Raw genomic sequence first — 24,062 nt, forward strand, 5'->3', positions numbered from 1 at the left:
TATAGGCTAATATTTATATATACCAGTACATGATATATGTACATATGAATATGATTTTGGCATGAAGTAATTGAGAACAGTTACTAATATTAATTTCATTATTATTATTATGTTTATCAGCATCATTGTCATTATTATCCTCAACATCAACATGTCATTATCATTAATATCATCATCACCATTAACATCAAAATCATCCTCATCAGTTATTAATAATAATGATGTATTTGCTAATATATTATATGTAGGCTATATATTTCATACTGTAATATTGGCCTGAATGCGAAAACCAGTAATTTTTTGTACTTGGCCTGAATATGAACAAGATACAAAATGAAACAAATGCACATGTTTTTATAATGGAAACATAACCATTATTAAAAAATAAGTAGAGCATGCTGTTTTCTTAGTAGTTTTTTCCTTTTTGTTTATGTGAAGTGCATAGGGCAACTTCGTATACTATGTGCTTGAAGAGGCTACTGTTGCACTAAACTAATGTTTAGAAGTACTTGGTGTGCAACTGTGAGTAATGGACCTTTCCGCTAAGCCCCGCCCCTTGGATATTGTTGCTCAAGGCGACAGTGTTAAAACATACGCGAACACGTGTGTTTGTGGGACAACATGTGTGTTTGTGAGACGCGAGCGTATTCCTAGCGCTGTTCTGATTGGTCAGTTGTTAAGTTTGATTGACACTCCGGAAAGGTCTATTACTTGCAAAGGATGCTAAAGAGCTAAAGCTATTGTGGTTATGGTCGAGCCAGTGGTGGAAACTGAGCATTGAACTGGCATGTTCGGAGGTCAAAGTTAGTTAAAAAAATCATACCTTCTTAAGCGAAGGGCCGTATCAACATCATTTTTTTTTTTTTAATGTTCGCAAATGATATATCTACGTCCTATATGAATTTAAAAAAAATTGAAAATTTGTTTAGTCTGTCAAAACTTAACTAGGAAATTGAGGACCGATTTTGTATATAGTGTGTGTTGCTATGTGAATTTCAAATAAGTTTGAATTTCAAATAAGTTTTGACAGACTAAACAAATTTTAATATTTTTCTTATTAATACAGTACTGTAATTAGATACATCTTTTGCGAACATTTTAAACAAAAAAATATGTCGATACAACCCTTCGTTAAGGAGTTATGACTGTTTCATCTGCATGGTAGTTGTTGAAATGAACTCTAATTATTTGAAATTTGACATTTTTATTGTCATTTCCGGACATCTGAGGTGTTATATCTATAAAATTTACCCCACCCCTGAGGTGGGTAAGGATTTAAAGTGCCCTTTTAGGAAAAATTATAACCCCCCCCCCCCCACCCCTTTTAAAAATCCTGCCTAGGGCTTGCATTTCAATTTTTTTTTCACATATATCTTTTGGTGTAATATTTGACATCAACATTAGAATTAGAGCCTTTGCATAAAATTCTTTTCTAAAACATGTATCTCGACTGTTCAGTGGATCTATTAAGCAATAATATGTAACCACAAGGTTTTTCTTACCTGAACACTTGACTTGGTTTGCAGCAACTAATCGGTTCTTTGCAGTCAAGGCAAAATCAGGGTCAGCATTTGGTCCTTTTTTCAACTCTGTGCAAATGTATTTCATTTTCTTGCAGCTTATGCCTTCCATACTATAATCGACAAATATATCTCCATATTCAATTTTGCGATTATTACTGGTGCCTTTAGGAGCTATTTCTTTGCGTGATTCATATGAGGTAAAGACATTTGTTTTGGGGTTGAGTTTGGGCTCTGCACAATCTTTGGTTTCACTACCAAAGACATCTAACTGCCAGAGATCATCTCCTTCAATGCCATTGGATTCGCTTGCTGGCAAAGCTGCCACATTTAAATATAAACTATTTCTTGGTTTATTCTCAACAACATTTAAGCCTGATGGGAAGACAGGTCTCGTCTGCAATTCTTCCATTACAACACCTGATTGAGAAAAGACGAACAAAATAAAAGTGTTAATTATCCATAACCATTAATCATAAGAATAACATTTAGAATTCAGACCATTTAAAGCATTATTGTCGAGTCAATTTAATTAGTGTCAGACTAATATATTTCAATAGACAACGATTATTCTATTCTAACCTTCTGGACACTCTTGTTTCTTGCACTTTTTAATCGTCTTGGCATCAGGCTTTCCTGGTTGTTTCACCTTGAAACTAAAATCTGTGCTTGGGTTCGGTGCTTTGGACAACTCTAAGCAAGCATACTTGTATTCACCACATCCCAATTCACCAAAGTTGTACTCAACCGGAATATTCTCAAAATCAACTCCACGTCCTGGACTAAGAGGTTGACCTGAATTATAGGGACCCAAGATCTGAGAAACTGGGTTTAATTCATTACCAGTCCCATCCTCATTTTTGCTTCCAAAAAGTTTGACTTGCCAAAGATCATTTCCGGATACTGCAGCTGAGGTGACTGGTGCCACTGCATTAGCATTAATTGTGACTTCTGATGGTCTGTTTTTGTTGATTTCACCTTCCACTGTCCAATCAAAGTCCTCGACAACAACACCTGTTGACCATAATATCATACTATGTAAATGTATTTTCTAAATCCAGTGATTTGTATAAAGTATATATTTTTTTTAATTCGGAAACCTTTTGATGATACAAGTAGTGTAAACGTTAAAGAAGAGGAATCTACAAGTGTGAAAAAAAGTAGGTGCCCCAACAGGGATTCAAACCTGGGACATATTCAGTGTCATATCTAGGCATATCTATAAAAAATGGGAGGGGGGGTTGAGCTGATGGGGATATGAGGTTAAGTAGAAGGGCTTGATAATAAAGTGAGGGGCAGCTAGCAGGCCAAACAAGGTGGAATGAGGTGAACCACTTGAACATAATTGTTTTGCTTAGAAAATTTATAGTGACGGGACGACTGGGGAGGCAAGCTTTGCATATTGAAGAGGGGTTGTGTTCCAAAAAAAAATGTTTGTTAATAGATTATGAAATTACCTTCACAGGCCTTATTAGGGAAACAGCTGGTTAAAACTCTGTCATCTGGCATAGTTGTCATAGCAAAGTCTGGCTGTGGTCGTGATCCTTGGTCAACTCTTGAACAGATGTATGGAACATCAGTGCAGGTTTTCCCACGCATATCTAAGTTGGTGTCCACTGGTCCCAATGTCATAGGTTGTCCAGCAGTCAGTGGTCTATCAGCAGATTGTGGCGGCATGTACACAGATTCTGGACTAATCATTGGTCCTTGGCCTGTGGGGCTCTGACTACCAAATGTAGTCATTGTCCATGATCTTCGGCTGTTTGCACTAGCACCCTCTGGACTAGATTCTACTGTTGTTGTGATTCTGAGAGGATTGTTTTGTCTCCCTTCAACAACGCTTCCACTATTTCTCTCTGTAGCTGTTCCAGTAAGGATGACCTCTGTAAAATACAATTGAAATGATTGTATACTGATACTCATCAAGCTTACAAAATCATTGATTATAACACAATGAAAATTAATAACTGCAATGAAAATTTGAAATTAGAAATGAGATGCTGCAATTTGATAAGGTTGGTATTGTAAAACATCTAATGTATCATTTCTTGAAATATAGACTTACCATTACAATCTGCCTCCTTGCATGAGATGAGGCTTTCTTTATCTGGAAGAGCAGTGAATGAGAAGTCTTTTGGTCGTGGGGATTCTCCTTTTGAAAATTCTAAACACATAAACTGATAAGGAGAGTTGCTGCAACCAAGACTGCCAACATCAAAATCTGTGTTAGTTTTGGGGAATTTTAATGGATCACCAGCAGTAAGTGGGAAGGCTTGTTCATCTTCACTCAACGCCTGTTGTACCTCTCCATATCGATCTCCTGTTCCTTGAGAATTGCGGCTTCCAAAAACTGCAAGGTTCCACATTCCATTTCCAGAAATACTGCGCGTGTTTGGTACAGTACTGATATTTGTATCCAATGTGATAGGGGTTGGCTGACCTGGAATCACTGATCCTGGTTTATAATCTACTTCCCAGTCCATGTCATCTACAACAACACCACGACAACGCTCTTCAATGTTGACACAGTCTGTAAGTTCATCTTCATCACCTCTGAAATTGAAGTCTGGTTTTGGCTTGGTACCTTTTTCCAACTTGAAACACAAGTATTTAGCTTTGTTGCAATCGGTTTTCAGTAAGTTTGGACTGACTTCAACTTCTCCAAATCCCATTCTGGAATCAGCTGGATCAAGTGTAGTTCCAGCCTTTGGTGGGGTCAGAACTTGATCTTTCAAACCATATTTCTTTCCAGAGCCATCACTGTTTGGTGACACCCACTGGGACATCTTCCACAAATTCTTTCCTTCAACTCCAAGACTGTCGTAAGCAGGTGTAGCTTCAAGATTTACTTTCAGTGGGTTGTTCTTAGTGCCTTCTGTTACATAAACATCATCCTGTCCTGGTGCAATTTCAGCATCAAGTCGACGCAAAGCCACAGCTAGAAGACAATAAATTCAGTAATTTTATGACAACAATTTTTTCAAGATATGCATCAGTCAACATTTAAGCCATTACTCTTGTTTTCACTAGTCTTACAAATCCTGTGATATCTAAAAGATAATATGCATAGTCTGTCATGAGCTAAACAACATATATATACAGTACGCCTATATATCCCTTATTGTCGACTTAACTGTAGTCAAATCATCATAATCATCATCATCATCATCATCATCATTATTATTAGAATTGTTACTATTTTTATTTTTATCAAGGGTCACTATGAGACAAGGCCTTTTTTTTCCCTTTCCTTATGATACAACTGTTTCCATGTCATTGTTGAATAAACTTATTATTGAATTGAATTGAAAACATTCAAATCTATATTTGATATTCCTAATTTGTATAATATTTTAAGTAAATTATTAACAATTTTAATAAGGAATTTTTGTCCATTAATTAACAGACATTAAAATAATACATTTGTTTATCAATTAAATTTTGTTTTATCTGTTTTTGGTTGGAAGTAAATAAATTATTTGATCCTTTCAAATGAGTATTCCAATATATTGTTGAACAGTATATCATTAAAATTTAAGAGAATTTTTTTCTTTTTGTTTTAAGAAACAAACAAAAACATGTTTTATGAGTATAATGGAAGAAAGAATAACTTACTATCTGAGCACGCTGGTCTTTCACACTTTACAAGCGTATTCTCTGGTGTGGCTTTATCACCAATTGCAGAGAATGCAAAGTCTGGTGATGGGTTGTCGGCCTTAGCGTATTCCATGCACACATATTGCCCATTTGAACAAACAGATCCCATGTCAAAATCTCCACCAACAACGCCCAGAGGAAGAAATTGGCCTCTGCCTGTCATTGTTATGCCTTTTTGTTCTGGGGTTAGAATCTGCTCCTTGTAACCTGAGCGATCACCAGTTCCATCTGCATTGTCACTACCAAAGATGCCAACTCTCCACAATTCAGTACCAGATGCACCAGCACTCTCATAGTCTGATTCAACTCTAAAGTTTGAGGTCCTGACTGGTGTCTCGCGTCCAATGATGTAGTTTTCACCTTCAACACGTGGGTAGATCAAGTCTTTTGCAATGACCCCTATGAAATAACAGAAATTGTTGGTTCTTGCTCATATTTTTAATGGACGGAATTAAAAAAAAAAAGCGGGAATGTGTGTTTACTTCTTGATACAGCTTCTTTTTATTTTTTTTTGCTACTTTTAACTCACCAGCTGGTAGTGATAGGCCCAATTACACATTAATTTGGTTCTTTCTAACACAGGCCTAGGCATGGCATCATATTTAGTAGGCTTACTAAATAGATCTAGCTTCACAACTCTTCAACCTCATGAAAAGGCAAGACCATTCATTTCTTTGTTTGGCTTATGGTGCAATGACGAATATCTCATCATTCCTTTTACCAGTTTTACTCATTCGCAGTGTCTACTTGTTCACAAACTGGCATTAGGCACCAAAATTATAAAACTGCATGTACAGCAGTATCATATGGATCCATAAAATTTGTACACATCTTTAATGTTGTCATTGTAGAAATAGATTAAATATTACAGTTGTTAAGGGTACAAATTCAAACTTTTGTTATTATACGAGATATAATTTATAATTAACAATTTGTTTTAAAGAAACACCCACACTCATCTGATTTGTCAGTCTCTAAAGAAATTTTAAAAATTTTAATGGTTCTGGATAGAGTTCATTTATATATACTGGAATATGCATATGGAATAGTCTGCCACTTCATATTATAAATAAAATTGAATTACAGTTTTAAGAAGGAAGTTAAGTTTTTTTCTATTTAATAGGGATACTAGTTAGTTAAAAACCCTTTTAAGATTCAAATCTTTATATTTTCTTAATCCAAACTTTTATTCAATTAATTTCATAATAAAATCGATTTTTATGTATCTGTTGTAAATTTTTTTCTACGTAGGGATCTCAAGAGAATAAGTCTTAGCTTCCTTGGAATATCACTATCATTGTCTATATTTTTGAATTATCTTGTTATTGTTTTTTATGTGATTTGAGATTTTCTGAATAAATGCATTCCTTCACAATTACCTTCACATTGCAGCTTAGTACATTTCTTTAAGCTCTCCTCATCTGGAACACCTTCAAGAACATACACTGGATCGGAATTCTGATCTCTTGAAATCTCTACACAAACATACTGCAGGTCAGAACACTTCTTGCCAGTTGTGTCAAATGATACTGGAATCTTTCCGTATGGAAGATCAGCTGGCATCAACAAATCCTGATCTTTCTGGCCGGAGTTTAATGTGTTGGCAATTACTGATGACTGCACAGAGCCATTTTGATCAGGGGACAAATATGCCTTGAGGTTCCAGAGGCCTGAGCCAACCACACCAGCACTAGTAGAATCAGTCAATCCAGTAACATCAAGTGTAACCATTTGATTCTTCTTGTCTGACTTCACCTTTCCAGTGGCAGACAGGTCAACATCTCTGATTCTTACAGCTGTCATAATACAATCACACATTTTTAATTAGAGAATCTAGTAAAACATTTATTTTACAAAGTTTGTTAAAATTTAAAAACTAAACAAGACTCCATCTGAAAGCCTTTATATATACTGTATATATACTGTCTCTTATACACATCTAGATGTGTATAAGAGACAGCCATATTTCTTTGGTACTGTTTTTAACCCTGTCCATTGTTAAGGTTTCCCTTAATATATACATATATATATATATATATGTATGCTTGAAATGTCCAATTTCAATGAATGCCACCTTGTTTTAAAGATTACATACTCAGGTATCTAAAAATACCAGTAACTTGAATTTTAATTATTGCAACAACTTAGCCATTTTGCTACAACATGCCTCATATGCGTGGGTGTGGATGTGTGTGGGGGGGGGGGGTATGTGATGTCATCATGACCATAGGCATGTCACATGTTTTGTTTGTGATAACATACCTGCATTGCATGGTACATCTTTGCAGGATCTCATAATCGGTTCTTCTGCTCCTAGTACCACCAAGGTGTAATCAGGTTTGGAACTGTCTCCCTTGGTAAACTCAGCACATATGTACTCTGTACCATCACAACCAACAGACCCAATCTCAAAACTTGTTGGCACATTTGGGTACTTTAAGTCTGGTTCGCGTCTTGCATTTGTTGTCATTGCTTGTCCCTGTTGGGTGGTGTCGAGAACCTGGTAGTTATACCGTTCCTTCTTACCAGAACCATCTGCATTGCGACTACTGTACATTCCAATTCGATAGAGGCCTGACCCAGCACCCAAAACTTGGCTCTCACGGCTAAATGTAACATTGCTACGGAATACACCAGGAGTTTTCTGTCCAAAAACATAACTCTCTGGATCATAGTCCCAGTCAAATCCCATCAGGTACACCTCTACAAAAATTGAATCCAAATACACTGTAAGTACAAGTCTACACCAATGAAAATAAATTTTGTGGATTTAAACAAGACAAAGAACTGAATCTGAATCTTTCTCTACTCTACTAACTACAGCTAAAATTACCTACTGCTATAACTATGCACTTAATATGTAATGTATGGTGGTGTGTTTATTTTGTGTTTTGTGTCTACCCAAGATGTATTCAATGTAGACTTGAATCTCTCATTGACAACAGACATTAATTCATTACAAACCTTTGCAGGGCATCTCTTCACAATCTATTAACTGAGAATCAGCAGTGAAGGTGAAATCAACGCTGGCTTTTTCGTTTTTATATAGCTCTACACAGATATACCCAGTTTGTTTGCATGTAAGCATGGTCATATCAACGTCCGCATTTACTGCACCATACTGAATGTTGTCTCCCGGTACAAGTGGTATGTCGGCTTGTTCTTTGGAAAGTTCATCTGTTTCGAGTACATATCGTGGAGTGTCAGGTGTTGGAAATTGGGTAGGGCTCAGGAACCGTGACATCCGCCATAGATTTTCACCCTCAACGCCAATTTCGCTGTCTGGTACAGCATACACAGACATGTCCACCTCATTGCTGGGTAAATAGTCTTCAACACTACCGCCAGTTACCGTCATATTTAAACGCTCAATCTTTATTTCTGGAAATAAAAACGGCAAAATACTTTTAAAATAAAAACAACATAAACTTATTACTTTTTATCATCTTATCCATGTTGAAGTGGAAAAAAAGTACAAAGAATAAGAATATTCTCTTGATCTGGATTGTATAAAATGCTCAAATCATCATAAATGAACTTGAAATATAGAATTAGTTTCTTTAATGCTTTAATTTTTTAAATCATTAAATTATTTTACTTTCAATTGGAATATGGTAATGCATGTACTGTATGATCTTTAATGTCAGTCCACACTACTGTTTCAGGTTTTAAACATTTATGCCTAAAAAATGCCTGTGATCTGCCCATATGTGTTCATACTATTATGTTTTATGCAACAAATATATGTGACCTGCCCATATATGGCAATGATAATGTCATATAGGTGCCTCTCTATGGCTACTATGTAGTCACAGACCATTTCCATATGTGATTCTGCACAATGACACTATTAAGTGGGTTATTCTAATTTACATTTCCTTTACATGTGCCTAAATATTACACACATATTGGGCAATTGTCCCATGAAATTTAATACTTGGTTAGAGCTTTATAATACTGATACACTTAAAGAACTTTATGCAAAGTTGCTTTGCTTAATCATATTATGACTTAGTGATAGTTTTTAATAAATATTATATTGCCATTTATTAATATTGTCATTATATAATTTTAATCAAATTTAATTACTAATTATATTGTTACAATAATTATGATATATACTTATATAATTATTGCAGGAAAAACAATAATAATTATTATTATTATTTTTAAACATTATATTACTCATTGATAACTGAATTATTAAATAGTAATAATGATGATATTATTGTTTATATTAATATTATTTTACATTATATGTATATAAAAATTATTATTAATATTATTATTATTATTATTATTATTATTATTATTATTATTATTATTATATAATGTTAACCTCTCACCTGAATTGCACTTCATTTTTTTGCAAGATCTGTAGAGGTCAGGGTTGCCTTTTTGTAAAGACTGGAATGAATATTCAGGTACTGGGTTATCACCACGTTGAATCTGAGCACACGCAAATGGAAATTTCTCACATCCAACCTCAGCAATTTTAAAATCAAATTTAGCTCCAGTGAATGAAAGATCTGCCCCAGAACCAGCATAAGATGTTTTTGCCTGATTCTTGGAGAGAACTTGATCAACTTGGCCAAATCGAAGGCCGGTGCCTTGCTTATTCTTGCTACCAAAAACAGTAACTTTCCACAATCCTTCGCCTTGCGTAGCAGTACTGTCAATAGTTGTGCCTGCTGTTAAATCAAGGCTGACACCTGTAGCACGTCCCAAGACCATAGTATCAACACTTTCTAATGAAAAGTCTAAGTCATCTACAATAACACCTGTAAAAAATGATAAATGCATCGATATAATATTTTCATTTTCACATTTGAATGACAATAATGCAAAAATTTTTTAAAAATTATTTAAATAAGTTGAATGAAATCAAAATCCACAAACAGGAGGCAGAAAATAAAAAGGTATTTTTGGCACAAGTCATTATTCAGAATGACAACAAGCAATGATATTAGCAGGGAGGAAACATACTGTAGTGAGAAACCTGAGAAATAAAAAGGACCTTTTCTGAATTCTTAAAATGTGGAAGTTTGAGACAATATACTACTGACAAGAAGCTGATACGGCACATATGAAGGCAACAGAATTCTTTAGAGAAAAACCAAAAAGAAGGGAATTTCAGTACAGTCATATGTAGTACAATTAATTACAACAGATTTTCGCAACAACTTCCGAGCTTAGTAATTAAGAATGAACATTGTGAGTTCACTATCACAAGTGGCGCTATTAAGTCTCCTGGAATTCGCGGTAGTCTCCCGGAAATTAGCATGGCACACCTGCAAGCAAGCAAGAATCTCCCAGAAAACAACCCATCTCCCGTAAATTTATAATTATTTGGCATGTTTTTAGTACTTTATTATCAATTGTCTCGCAGAAGTCAGTGCCGATTGGTATCAATATGCACAAAAAAAAAAAAAAAATTAAATATTTAAAGAAGTTAATTTAACCAATCTCCCGGACGGAATTTCTTCCAACTTGGGACCTCTGAGCAACACAAGTCATAGAAAAATCACTGAATTTGACTGTCTTCAGTAGTCTTACAAATGTAATAGAAAATATAATAAAAATTTCAACAAATCTTTTTATTTGTTAATTATTTGAGACCCACTTAAGATTTTAGTATTTTCACAGTATCTAGGTAGATATTTATTATCTCTACATGTCTGTTCAGAAACACCATGCCTAGAACAGAATTAAATTCATAATTAGACTACTAAGCCATTAAAAAAAAAAGAATTTTACTTGAACTGAATGTAGAGTTCATTATTTCTGCAGTTATCCACAATATTTGTCAATGATCTTATTTTAATTTGCACATCCCATTTAAATGCGTGTTTAGGTTCACTTTTTGTGAATGCAATCGTAATGGAATATTTTATAGACATGTTTTTCATTGTATTTGCACAAGAAAAATAAATGAAAATTATACACTTATTTATTTGTTACAAATAAATAATATATGAATTGTAATTTCTGTCTATCTAATGACAGTTGAGTGATTTCAAATTCTTACTTTCTATCTTAAAAATTAAGTATAATATGGTAAACATTACCTTACCATATCATATCATGCCATGCTTTCTCCTTTCTGTTTCTTTACCATATTAAAAAGTGTAAACTCAAAACAACTTACCTTCACACTCTACTGGAAAACATTTGTAGAGTTCATTCTCGTCTGGATTATACTCTCCGTTTATTGGGTGGATTGTAAATTCATGTTCCGATTTTCTACCTTTGGTGAGATGTAAGCAGACATACTGCGCTTGTTCACAATTTAATTCAGTCATATCGAGGTTGTATGGTACAATACCAATCCTTGATGTAGAGAAGGGGGCAAGTCTGGTAGCACTTTGCGGAGGACTTAATGACTGTTGTGTTTCGCTGTAGCGGGTACCTTTACCATCAGCAGTATCAGTAGCATAGATGGCTACATTCCATGAATTAACACCATTGACACCTATTGGGCCGCGTGAAACTATATCAGCCTCAAAAGTCATTTCGTTTTTGGGTAGCCTTGGTGCAGCTTTCAATGAACCAGTACTCTGAGCCTCAAAACCAAGAGTAACCTCTGCAAAAAATTACAATAAAGTTTGTTTAAAATACTGTATACTGTAGTAAAATGAGTAAATATTATGTTAGCTCCTCCTGAATAAATGTCAATGCTTATTTAACTTCATTTTAATTTTATATTTAAAATGAAAATAGGAGTGTGATTCATTTTTAATAAAATATTAGCAAATGTATTAAATTAGCAAGTGTAATTGAATACTGTAATTACTTTATTACTCAATTACACTGACTAATTCAGTAATTACTTCATTATTAAAATATAATGCGTCAGATTTTATAGGCAGTACTCACCATTATAGCAATCACTCTTCTTGCAGTTAAGTTTCAAAGCCGAATCTTCAAACTCGTAATCAGGGTCCGCGTCTTCATTCTTGTCTAATTTGGCACACAAATATTTGTAGTCTCCGCAACCCACACCAGAGAGATCAAAGCGAAAATCTGGTATAGTGAATACAAGTTCAGATTTGCCATTTACAGATTTTAATGGCTTAGCCTGCTGTACAGCATTTAAAGCCTGGGGCTTGTAGCTAAATTTAGTACCAGTTCCTTGCATATTTTTGGCTCCAAATACACTGAGTGTCCACAATGATGTGCCTTCCACATCTCTTGAACTGTCTGACATAACTGCTTTATAATTTAGTGTTGTGTTATCATCTTCACCAATAATCAATGCGCCAGTGCCAATAGACCAATCTATGCTAGTAACCTGAACACCAGTTTTTTGATCTCCTGTGTAAGAACAGTCACAGCAAAAAAAGTAAATAAAAAAATGCACAATTAGAGAAAGCACCAGAAAAATTGTCTTTTTTAACAATATATCCAAGACAAGGAGAAGTTCATAATCCAGTAGTTTTAGGAAATAAAACTTGCAAATTGAATTGAAAGAAATTTGTTGGGTGTCCAAATTAATTTTTTTTCCAAATGGAGGACTTTTTTCAGAAAATGAATAAAGGGATAAGGGCCTGAAGGTAAGACAATAAAAATTGTGCTTTTTGTAAGAAATAGTGCAATATAATGAAGATAAAAGGTAGCATACACTTTACATTATATTAGGTTGTAAGTGTACAAATTAGAATGACAATAGCATGCACTAGGCAGAGTAATACGGCAAGACCGGAATTAGGGGAAGGAGGGGGTGGAGGTGATTTCATCCACCTGAAGAACAGGATAAAGCATTCATAAATTCTGACCTCATCAAGTGTTTCATCAAGCCCTGAACATTTTACCATATGTAATGGTAAATATGTTCAGTGCGCTTTGATCTCCACACATGTTTGTAACAAACACATTATATATTGGCAGTTTAAAAATTCTGATCATATTACAATGCTTGTAGAAATAAAGAACAATTGTGTTCGGTTTCTACACACCTTGGCATTCTATTTCTACACACTGCGTAAGACTTGTAGCATTGTCTATGCCTCGTAGGGTGAAATCTACACTGGGATTTTGACCGATCTCCAGTCTGGCACACATATATTTCACCTTATCACAGGAGAGATCAGACATATCAAAATCAAAAATGATGTCTGAGAAGTCCAAGACTTGGCCTGGAATCAGAGCCTCATCTTGCTGAGCTGGAGTAAGAAGTTTCTGTTGTGTGCCATATTGTGTGCCAGAGCCATCAGGTTCAGTACTCCCAAATATAGATATCTGCCACAGCCCCATTCCACTTAAACCAGCTGTCATTTCTGCTGGCAATCCAAGGAATTGCAACTGTATGCTATTGTTATGCCTATTGGCTAAAAGTTGACCCAACAGTTTAATTTGTACATCTTTGACAACCACCTCTGAAAGAAAGAAAAAACAACAGATTTATTTAATGATTTTTAGATAAAATAGGAAATATATTTATCAATATATTTTAATGTTTTTATTACCAAACACTTTTATTATTCTTGGAAATCTGAAGAGGTAAATGAATTGGAAATTTGAATTCCGTTTTAGGTGAACCTACCATTGTTACAGTTTGACTTTTGACAAGATATCAAACTGTCTCCACCATCTTTAAATGTCAAGATATAGTCTGGTTCAGGGTTACTGTCCTTCTTTACTTCTACACAGATGTAGTCAAAAGAGTTGCATCCAACTGAGCCAGATTCAAAATCGAATACAACATTATCAAAGTTCATGGTTGCACCAGCACCCGTATAAGACTTGCTTGATTGCTGACTGTTTAAAATTTGAGATACTTCTCCGAATCTATCTCCAGTTCCTTCAGCATTTTTTGAGCCAAAGATTGCCATTTGCCAGAGACCATCACCGCTTACAGGATTACTGGCGTGGGCAGTGGCTATGTCAGCAACTAAAGAGTTTTTGCTCAGTTGACCAATAACAGAGTTGCTCTTATCCAATTTCCAAGTCAGATTAGTCATTATCATTTCTGCAAATAGAGGGTGATATTAACCTTTTAGTTGATCACTTTGTGTATGACATAACCAGCACTTTAACCTCAACCAATATAAATGACAAACTTTAAAAATTATTGTTATTCAACATGAAAAGCAAGACTGTGCTCACTTACCTCTACATGAGATAGGGTAACAAGTTGCACCCTGATTAACATCAAGCTCAAATCTTTCATTTAGGTAGAGGATGTTGAATATGTGTTCTGGGTTGTCTCCTTTCTGTAGTTGGAGGCAAATAAATTTCACAACTCCACAGGGAAGTTTGCTCATGTCAAAGTTAAAGGTGATATTTCCCATATCGGCTATGGGATCTAGTGTAGGCAAGAATGGATTTAATACAGTATCAGTCTGTGGTGCCTGGATAACCTGCTGTTCATTATACCGAATACCAGTTGCAAGGGAGCTTTCACTACCAAATGCCATCACCTTCCAAGAGTTTGTACCATTAATTCCAATTGGGCCTCGAGATGCGAGAGTGGCATCAAAAGTCAAAGGATTTTTGCTGCTACCTGGGTTAACAATCATTTGGCTTGTTGGTACAGTTACAAACTGAAGAGAGACATCTATTAAAAAAATAATGGGTATTAAATTAATTTACAATATGTAAGAAACTTTATTATATGTTTGGTACATTTACTTTACTTTTCACCAATAAATGATAAACATAGGTACTGTATATATAACTAATGCAATTACAATTACAGCACATGATATTTAATACATAACACTTGACACATCAGTGATTCAATAAGTCTGGTGAAATATATGATATGTATTTATATTATATTGTCTACAGTGGCCACAATTGGTGCTCTTTTAGATTTTATTTCTTATCTATTTTCAAAATCAGACAGAGTATAATTGAATGAAATTATAAAAAAGCTTTTGTTTTGTAATAATCTATAAAAAATAAAAACTCGTACCATTGTAACAACTAGCTTTTTCACAGTTTACTCCAAGAGATCCAACAATAAATTCAAAGTCAACAGTGGAGTTTTCATCTTTGGATATGACAGTACAAAGATGCGTAAACTTGCTGCAACCAGTACCAGATAAGTCAAATTTAATTTTACTAAAAAAGTGCAGAGTTCCTCCAGCAGCTAATGACTGACTACGATCATCTTCTGTCAGCATTTGCTCTATATAGTTAAAACGCTCTCCAGATCCTTCTACATTAGTTGCGCCAAAAATACCAACTTTCCACATGTGTTTACCAGAAACTGCTGAGCTAGTACTGGACATTTCTGCATTATAGGTAGCACTAATGTTATCTTCCTCTCCAATCATTAGAGCTAAAGTGCTTACTTCCCAATTAATTTTTAGAAGGGTCACAGAAGGCTCTAAGTAAAAAGAAATATAATGAAAGATATAAGTTACCTACACTTAAAACATATATATACTGTATTACTGTAGGTAAATAAATAAAATATTGAAAATTATTGAAAATTAGACTCATCACATTTTTATAATTAAATTTAAGAATCTATGCAATATTTAAAATTGAATGTTGCTACAAATTATAATTTTCTTGAACTTAAAATGAACCTTACTTGTTAAGGCAGGAAAACATGTGATGAGTGAGGATGCATTAGGGTAAGCAGTCACTTGGAACTCAGGAATGGCATTTTCATTTGCAGACAACTGAAGGCATAAATATTTTAAATCGTCAGCAGGTATGTTTGCTGCATCAAAATCAACTTGAATGTTTCCAAGATTCAGTTCAATATCCGTTGGTAAAAGAGGAATGTCTTGTTTATTGTCAGTCAAAATTTGCGTTATCACTCCAAAACGCTCTCCATCTCCATTCTCATTTGCACTTCCCCACATCGTCAACTGCCACAAATCTGTACCAGAGACTCCTCGTGCCAACACTTGGTGTGTTGCAATCACATTATTGAAGTTTATTGTAGATACTGATCCAATAGTTACATCAGTAACACTAGATTCACTAGCTCTTAAATTTGACAGAACAATTTCTAGAAGAAATAAAACATATATAATTAAATATATGGGAAAAAAATTGTGGAAAAAATTTTTTGCTTTTATCATTAAATTACAGTACATTAATATTTTCTAAAGTATTTCTTTCGAGATGGAATTCATATAACATGTAATATTAAGAATGCCAGTGGATAGAAACAGTGTATTCGTATTACAGACTTACTGTAGTTGGATTTGTAAAACATAGTAAAATATTATACTTTTTTGTCAAGAGTTACTGTGCCTCTGAACTGATTCATTATTAGCGTAATTATTATAAACATTATTTACTTACATGTAGAATTAATCATTTATATATAATAGCTTTTTTGCACTTTTCTTACACTGTATGTATACCAAACAATAAAATTAAAAACTAAAAAACTGTTGAATCTAAATCCACAAAGCTTTTTATACTGAATTGTTTGATTTTTTAGTACAATTACAGTAGGTACATACAATAACTTTAAGAAAGTGACACAAGCATTGAAAAGTAGGCATAAGTGAGACATAAATACATTGAAATATTCTCATAAATTTGTCAATTTGATATTTTAAATGTTTGCTTTGCAGTAATCAAGATCTGTGTAGTTTAAAGAAATATGAATGTTTGTATATTCTTCTGAACATGACAAAAAACTTACCATTTTTACATGTGAGCTCCTTGCAGGCTACCAGTGACCTGGATTCGGTATCAATCACAAAATCAAAATCTGGTTCCGGTGCATCTCCTCTGAAGAATTCCACGCACAAGAAATTGCTACTTGAGCATGAGACTTGTGTATAATCATACTGTAGTTTTATTGTTCCAAAGTCTATCGTGGTAGCTTTTGCTACAAGTTCCTTGCTACTAAGCTCACTGCTAAGTATTTGCTCCTTTAGCAGAAATTTCCCACCAATTCCATGGTCATTGGTACTACCAAAAATGGATGCCTTCCAGAGATTACTCCCTGATACATTGGTGTAATTCATGGGCTGGAATTGAATGCTTAATCTAAAATCTAATTCATCATTTTGTCCATAATGTAGTGTAATTTCATCAAGTTGCCATGATATGCCAATGCCCACTGCTGTTTCATCTATTGAATAATAATAAAATGTTGTAAGTGAATATAATAAGTGACATTGTTTCAAAGTTGATAATTTAAAATGTAGAAATACTGCAGAATTTAATACGCAACAGTACAATATTCACTCATAAATACACTGTAGAACAGGATTCGTTGAAAATGGTAAATAATATTTCATAAAAATTAATTTACATATTTGTGTAAATATTCTAATAAAAATTGGAAAAGTTTTTGGAAATCCAGTCCTGAATTTAGTGAATATTGCATTACTGTACTTTAAAAAACACTTACTAATTTAGAGTAATATAATAGTCCTTAACTGAATGAATATTGTGTTAGTCTAATTTAGTAAGTATTTTCTAAATCTGAGATCCTTACTTACAATTGAAATTTAAGTAAATATAAATATTAAGTCTTCAATTTCGGAATCAAATACTGCTTCCACAAATTTGAATTTTGGCATTTAATTGGATTAAAATGCTTAACCACTGTACTGCATTAATTTAATACTTATGATCTTGAAGACTCTTTATGAGCAACACTAAAGGCTGCAACTGTCATTTTATTAATTTAAAAAAAAATATTCTTCCAAGTGGATTTTACTGAAATATAATGCATTTCATATTAACTATATATTTATAGATTGCTTGCAAAACTTTGATTTAAATATTTCTACAAGCAATTTTCAAGAAACATATTTCTGTTTTAAAAAATAAATTCCAATTTTAAAATTAATTCTGTAAGTATACAAATGAAAGCATTAATTACTCAGTAAAATATGAATTACTCTTAAATGTGGGGCTGTTGAATTTGAAAGAAATTAAATCTACAGGTGTAACAAAATCTTCAAGAAAATATACATTTAGTGTCTATTTATAATTTTAATCATTTTCACAATAGTACAAAACATACACTGTACAAAGTAAAGGGGTCGACAGTGTAGGCATATGTACTCTTTTATAAAAGAAAAGATAAAATGATGATCTCCAAATGACAAAAATCATCATTTTAATGTGTACTTTTCAGTGGAGGATGGGGATGGAGATCTGGACACAAAAAAGTATGTTTTGTACTCTTGCAGAAATGATGAAAATAATTGATGACCTCTAATTAGATGCACAAAATAAAAATCTTCACACTTTCATAATAAACGCTTGTTAAAGATGCAGTCATATCGTTTGCATTCTTGGGATACTACCAGTTCCTCATTCTCTAACAGTTATGCTAGAAGTGCATTTGAGTGATCAGATGGTACCTTTGTTCCCCTTAAACATTGCTTAGTTTTAAAACACTGCTGTACTTGACCAATCAGATCATTTGTTAGGTGATCAAGGCATAAAAGTTTAATTCTTTTTTACTTCTATTTAAGCAAAAAATTATTTAATAAATTTGTTACACTGATCAATTAATAATTCAGTTCCAACAGCAATTCAGCCGTTCCAAAGCAAAATAATGCAACTTAACAAAAAACAAGATTTACATTGTTTTGCACTGGGACGGTCATATTAAACTTTAATTGAACAATTACAATTAAATACTCTGCATGTTTTGGAAGGTACAGTATAACAAGAAAATACACATGTAATTACTGTACTTAAATAGGAAAATATAATATTTTGATTGCATTAATTGCTTCTTTTTTGTGCCTTGATTAACCTTTCATTGAGTAATATTAATAAAGAATTAATCTTTTTAATAAAAAAAATAATCTTATTAATAAAAAATTAATCTTATTAATAAAAAATTAATCTTATTAATAAAAAATTAATCTTTAAATAAGTTTATAAGCAACATGTTTTAATCACATGAAATAAGTGGAAGATATGAGTTACTGTCGATTTAACACCGATAAAATATATTATTAATATTCAATATTGGAATTACTCATTTTATAAATAAGTTATTAGCTCACAATTGAAAATTAAGCTTAGAAACTATTTTCTTCGGCAACTATCAGGCACATATTTTATGAGACAAATTTGTGTGAATTGCTCATACTGTATATGGACATGTATTGCCCATATATGGGCATATCACATTTATTCATTTGTCACATAAAATTTGATAGTGTGGACAAATCACACTATAATAATTTTGATAGATTTAAGGCTCCATCCACACTATCAAATTTTATGTGAATTGCCCATATATGGATATGGTGATGTCATATTATACCAATATAAGGGCATATCACATTTATTCATTTGTTACATAAAATTTTATAGTGTGGACAACGCTTCAGAATGTTTGTAGTAAAGTTTGTAATATAAACCAATTCCAAATGGTTTTGATTTGTGCCTTATCGTAATTTGACAACTTATTTGATTGTTTTAAATGAGCAATTCAAAGTTGGATTGATTTTTAGGTGGCTTTCACCAAATGGATTGATTTGACACAGAGACAGTATATCATTAATAGTAAATTAATGCAAGTTTTAAAAAATAAAAAGCAACTGCAACTGATTATATAGCAGCTTTATAAAGCTCTGTACAGACTATCAAATTCTATTTGACAAAAAAAAACTGTCAATATATAGTCAAGATGTGCCTATATATGGTCATGATGTGATGTCATCATGACCATATTTAGGCATGTCACATGTTTTTGTCAAAAAAAGTTTGATAGTCTGGGACAGAGCTTATGGAACAAAATGTTGGAAAGTAAACAATATTTCAGTTAAGTTAATGTGTACAATTTACAAACCTTTCAAATATTGTTTAGAAATTCCATAGTATCTGCTATAAAATGAAATTACTTTCTATTTTGTTATACTTGCATTAATTTTCCACTAAGTTTTATAAACAAAATAAACATCATTTATTGCTGTTGATGTTTGCTGTAACTGAAAAGGTATAAGAGGGACAATACAAGCAAGAAAAAGAAACTCCCTTTACACCAACTTGGCTAGGGATAATGAGAAATTTTCATGCAATTTCTTATATCTACAACAAGTGAAAGGAATATTTTTTGAGCACGTATTTACCTTTAAAATGTTGCTCTCTCTCCATCAGCAACATGCAAGGGGAAATAGTTGCCTTGCTTTTTTCAGATGAAAAGCCACATAAAGATGTAAATATACTGAGGAGAAACCAGCAGAAACCCAAATGAGAACTGATGCAAAGTCATGCTTAACTTCATGCAAAAGAAATATCCACCCCATGCTTATAATCATAAATTTTAATTCATCTAGTTTACCCCTCATGCATTTTTCCTAGCATGGCTAGAGATAAACATATTCTGAGGATTTAGATAGAAGCATGCAAGGGAAAGTAGAGAAGTAAACATCAACAACGTAAACAATCTAGCAAAATCCTTTTTGTTCAATATGGTACAAGTCTTATGATTTTGGAAATGAACCATAATTTGGTTGGTAGTGGGGGAATTCAATTTTGAAATTTTAAAACAAACTGGTACCACATTGACACAAGTAAGGTACTAATACTGGTCTGAAAAATCTAACAAGACCATCTTATATAGAAAACTAACAATAAATATAATCTAACTTATCTAACTTTTTAGTGTGTATTACATAATTATTATCTTCAATGGATTTTGTGAAGGTAGTGTGTACAGAACATTAGATTCTTCATCTATTGAAACAGTTGTCTTATACTGTATAATGACTTCTATTATTCAAACAGGACTACTGAAAAATTGATTTCAAAGATGTTTGACTGAAAACGTGCAAAAAATATCATGCATTAAAACTTTGATTAACTCACCGATGCTCAAATTTCAGCACGAAAAGATGATTCACAAAATTTACCGTGGTAATGTGTTCCTTTACCGATAAAACAAGCCCAAGATATTTTTACGGACATGTTAGCTTATCAAGAGTTGGAATATGGTATGTTTCAATGTATTCCTTTACCAATAAACAATCCCAAGATATTTTTAAGGACAACTAAATTTATCATGAATTGGAATATGGTATGGTTCAAAGCCCCCAATATTTTTGACCGGTAAATATATTTATATCAAGACTTTACTTCATAATTAATTTACTCTTGCACATTATATTTTATAAAATCTTTATTAATCAATTATAATCCTCCAATTATTTTTTTTTTACTATTTGTTTAATTAATCCAATTAAATTAAAACACAGCAACCTCATTAATAATAAGCAGCCTTTTCCATACTTTTTACATTTCTATTAAAGTGTGCAAATATGTGTGTAAAAGGAATGCGCAAATAGCTCAGTTTGGGTAATGTAAGCCTGCTACATAACACATAAACAACAACTCAAAGCAGTGCATCATACATATTACTTTATTTTCTAAATAAAAAAAAATCAATTAAATTTTAAACGTTTAAACTCTTTTAACTTTATAAACAAAAATGTTATTAATTGAAATTAAAACAGATGTTTTAGTGCAAAATTGGTGGGGGAAAAAGCTGTCAAAATTACATTAAAGATAAATATTACAAGCATGAATAACATGGAAAAGCAGGGGTTTTTGGTAGGATACAGTGACATTTGTAAAAAAAGGGTTTGCACTGAATAACACTCTGATGGAAATAAGGAAATGTTAATTGATCTTTAAAATTAAATCTAAATAAAATCATGTGTAAGTTTCTTTTAATATTAATATGATTTTTATGAATAAATATGAATACTGAAGATTGTTTATGTCGCAACTAACCTTCACAGTAACTGATCTCTACACATGTAACCAATGCTTTTCCTTCTTTCACACGCAAGCTGAATTCTGCACTTGACATCTCTCCAGTACCAAACTCAACACACACAAAAGGCACGTCATCACAAGAACCCCCTCTCAGATCCAACTCGAAAGAAACATCTTGAAATCTCAAAGAACTCCCTTTGGTAAGTGTTTGAGATTGCATAATTTCGTTCAGAACTTGTTTTCTGTAAGATACTCGCTTACCATCACCATTGGATAAATGGGTCCCCCACATACTAACTTGCCAAAGTCCGGTGCCTGATATAGACGAGCTTTCATCGATATTAAAATCAATGGTTACATCAAATGGGAGATTGTTGAAGGCATCATACGAGATAGTAGTTGGCAATGCTCTTAGCTTGATATCTGTAACTGTAGCCACTGTGGAAGTTACAGGAAATTTTGTATGGGATCATCATTTAATTTTGTGTTGGTAAATCTCTGTTGCAGTTCTTAAGACATAAGCCTATACATTATGTTAATTTAAATTTAATTTTGTATTTTTACAAAGAATAATTTTGCTAATATTTTAAAGAATCTTCTTGAATATTTACTAAATTATTGGAGTTTTTTTTGTATAGGGCAATTTAAAATTTAATATTTTGGAGAAAAATTTGTTTGAAGCAACAGAGGATGGGAGAAATTATTTTGACTTACCGCATGCTCCACAGCACGCATCTGGCCCAATGATGGGATCCCGGCAGTCAGTGATGGGGCAAGTTCTTGTGGAACAGAAAGTTGTGGCGTTGTCGCAAGAGCATATTGTACATTCATCCAAATCAAACTGGGTACCATGTAAATGTATTTTACCATCATACAAACAGGGCAGTTTATCCTTGGCTGCTGTTTTACAAAAAGAAGAGAGATTTGCAAACCAACTAGTCCCCTAAGAAAAATGGTTAGCACCAATTAACCACCCTCAAGGACTTATTTTCATTTACTCTTTTTTGTTAATTGCAGAGTGGAGTTTAAATTAAAATCATTGGGCTTGCTTTCTGAAATCGCGACCAGCTTTAAAATGTGCGAAATTGTGCGTTCAGAGCTCCAAAATGTAAAATCGACACAACAGGAACAAAGACAAGTGAAGTCCAGAATTCTGATATTTTATTACAAATTAAGGCTTTTGTGTGCAAATGTTACAAAACACAGAAAGCCTTGTACAGTATGTGAAGTCTACAGATTAAAAAAAAAAACAAAAAAAAAAAACAACAACAACACTTTTCTCATGTGACCAAAACAGATACATTTTCTGACCACTCAAAGCTTCAGCAGATTGGGAAATTTCTGAAAGCATTTTTTCTTTTGTTTGGATTGAAATGTCAACAACTTTTGCAAATAACTGATTGGATTTTACCTGTCACCGGTGGCGTTATGCAGTCAAACACTCGACTTGAATGTTTGTAAAAAACACCCTGACTTGAGAGAGGAGGAAATATGCAGATGAAATCTTAATACTATAATCTAGACATACAACAACATGCATTGAACAGATGTAAACGGTTGCACAAGTAAGAATGGTGAGAGAGATGAACAACAATGAAAGAATGTGCAAAATAAGTAAAAGAGGAACATGACAAAAATGAAATTGAGATGCATCAGTACATAAAATGAGATGATTAAAGGTAACTGTCCACATAGCATCTGACAAACATTAATCGAATCACAAGATTTGAAATTCACAGGAAGGGTGCACTTGAACTATGACAAAGACACAACATACAATTATTTAAAACTGTTTTATGAAATGATATTTCCGTCAAAATTTTATAATCAAAAAAAGAGTAAAGGAAAATAATTATTATTCTCTATTAATCGGAAAAAATATAATGTTTTGTTAAAATTATGATATTCGACAATGTTGAAGTATATTCATGCACAAGTACACAATTGGGATTTTTTTTTCTTTTTTTTCCCCTTATTTAAAAGGGATTCTTTTATATAATTCCAAATATATTTGAATGAAAGAAGAAAATATGAAATGAGATGATGAAATAAAAACAGTGGCAAACGTTGCCTTGAAAAGAAAGGATGATCATCAGAGTTCGGTCAAGGGATACAATGGCAAAAATGAACAACATATATATCACATGAATAATAATTTATACATCATGAAAACATAAAAATATGCTGATATTGTTAGCAAGCAAGCAAAAA

General features: G+C 33.0%; 1 protein-coding gene across 1 annotated transcript in view; it reads right to left on the minus strand.

Moving 5' to 3' along the window:
* Window positions 1–20,243, minus strand: part of LOC117103165 — a 42,946-nt gene extending 22,703 nt beyond the window's left edge. The window contains exons 1-18 of the mRNA XM_033243670.1: window positions 20,204–20,243; window positions 16,795–17,229; window positions 15,721–16,146; window positions 15,094–15,510; window positions 14,287–14,733; window positions 13,720–14,145; window positions 13,133–13,552; window positions 12,054–12,491; window positions 11,326–11,760; window positions 9,524–9,958; window positions 8,142–8,558; window positions 7,440–7,880; window positions 6,557–6,973; window positions 5,136–5,576; window positions 3,586–4,458; window positions 2,978–3,403; window positions 2,103–2,534; window positions 1,503–1,940 (exon numbers count right to left, since the gene is read on the minus strand). Coding sequence (XP_033099561.1) covers window positions 1,503–1,940; window positions 2,103–2,534; window positions 2,978–3,403; window positions 3,586–4,458; window positions 5,136–5,576; window positions 6,557–6,973; window positions 7,440–7,880; window positions 8,142–8,558; window positions 9,524–9,958; window positions 11,326–11,760; window positions 12,054–12,491; window positions 13,133–13,552; window positions 13,720–14,145; window positions 14,287–14,733; window positions 15,094–15,510; window positions 15,721–16,146; window positions 16,795–17,229; window positions 20,204–20,237 — 7,798 coding nt within the window. The 5' untranslated portion in view covers window positions 20,238–20,243. The remainder of the gene's footprint in view (window positions 1–1,502; window positions 1,941–2,102; window positions 2,535–2,977; window positions 3,404–3,585; window positions 4,459–5,135; window positions 5,577–6,556; window positions 6,974–7,439; window positions 7,881–8,141; window positions 8,559–9,523; window positions 9,959–11,325; window positions 11,761–12,053; window positions 12,492–13,132; window positions 13,553–13,719; window positions 14,146–14,286; window positions 14,734–15,093; window positions 15,511–15,720; window positions 16,147–16,794; window positions 17,230–20,203) is intronic.
* Between the last annotated feature and the right edge of the window lie 3,819 nt (window positions 20,244–24,062).

This window comes from Anneissia japonica, unplaced genomic scaffold (genome assembly GCF_011630105.1).
Source record: "Anneissia japonica isolate Jap-2015-1 unplaced genomic scaffold, ASM1163010v1 scaffold2652_len1590060_cov184, whole genome shotgun sequence".
In the NCBI taxonomy this organism is placed as follows: domain Eukaryota; kingdom Metazoa; phylum Echinodermata; class Crinoidea; order Comatulida; family Comatulidae; genus Anneissia; species Anneissia japonica.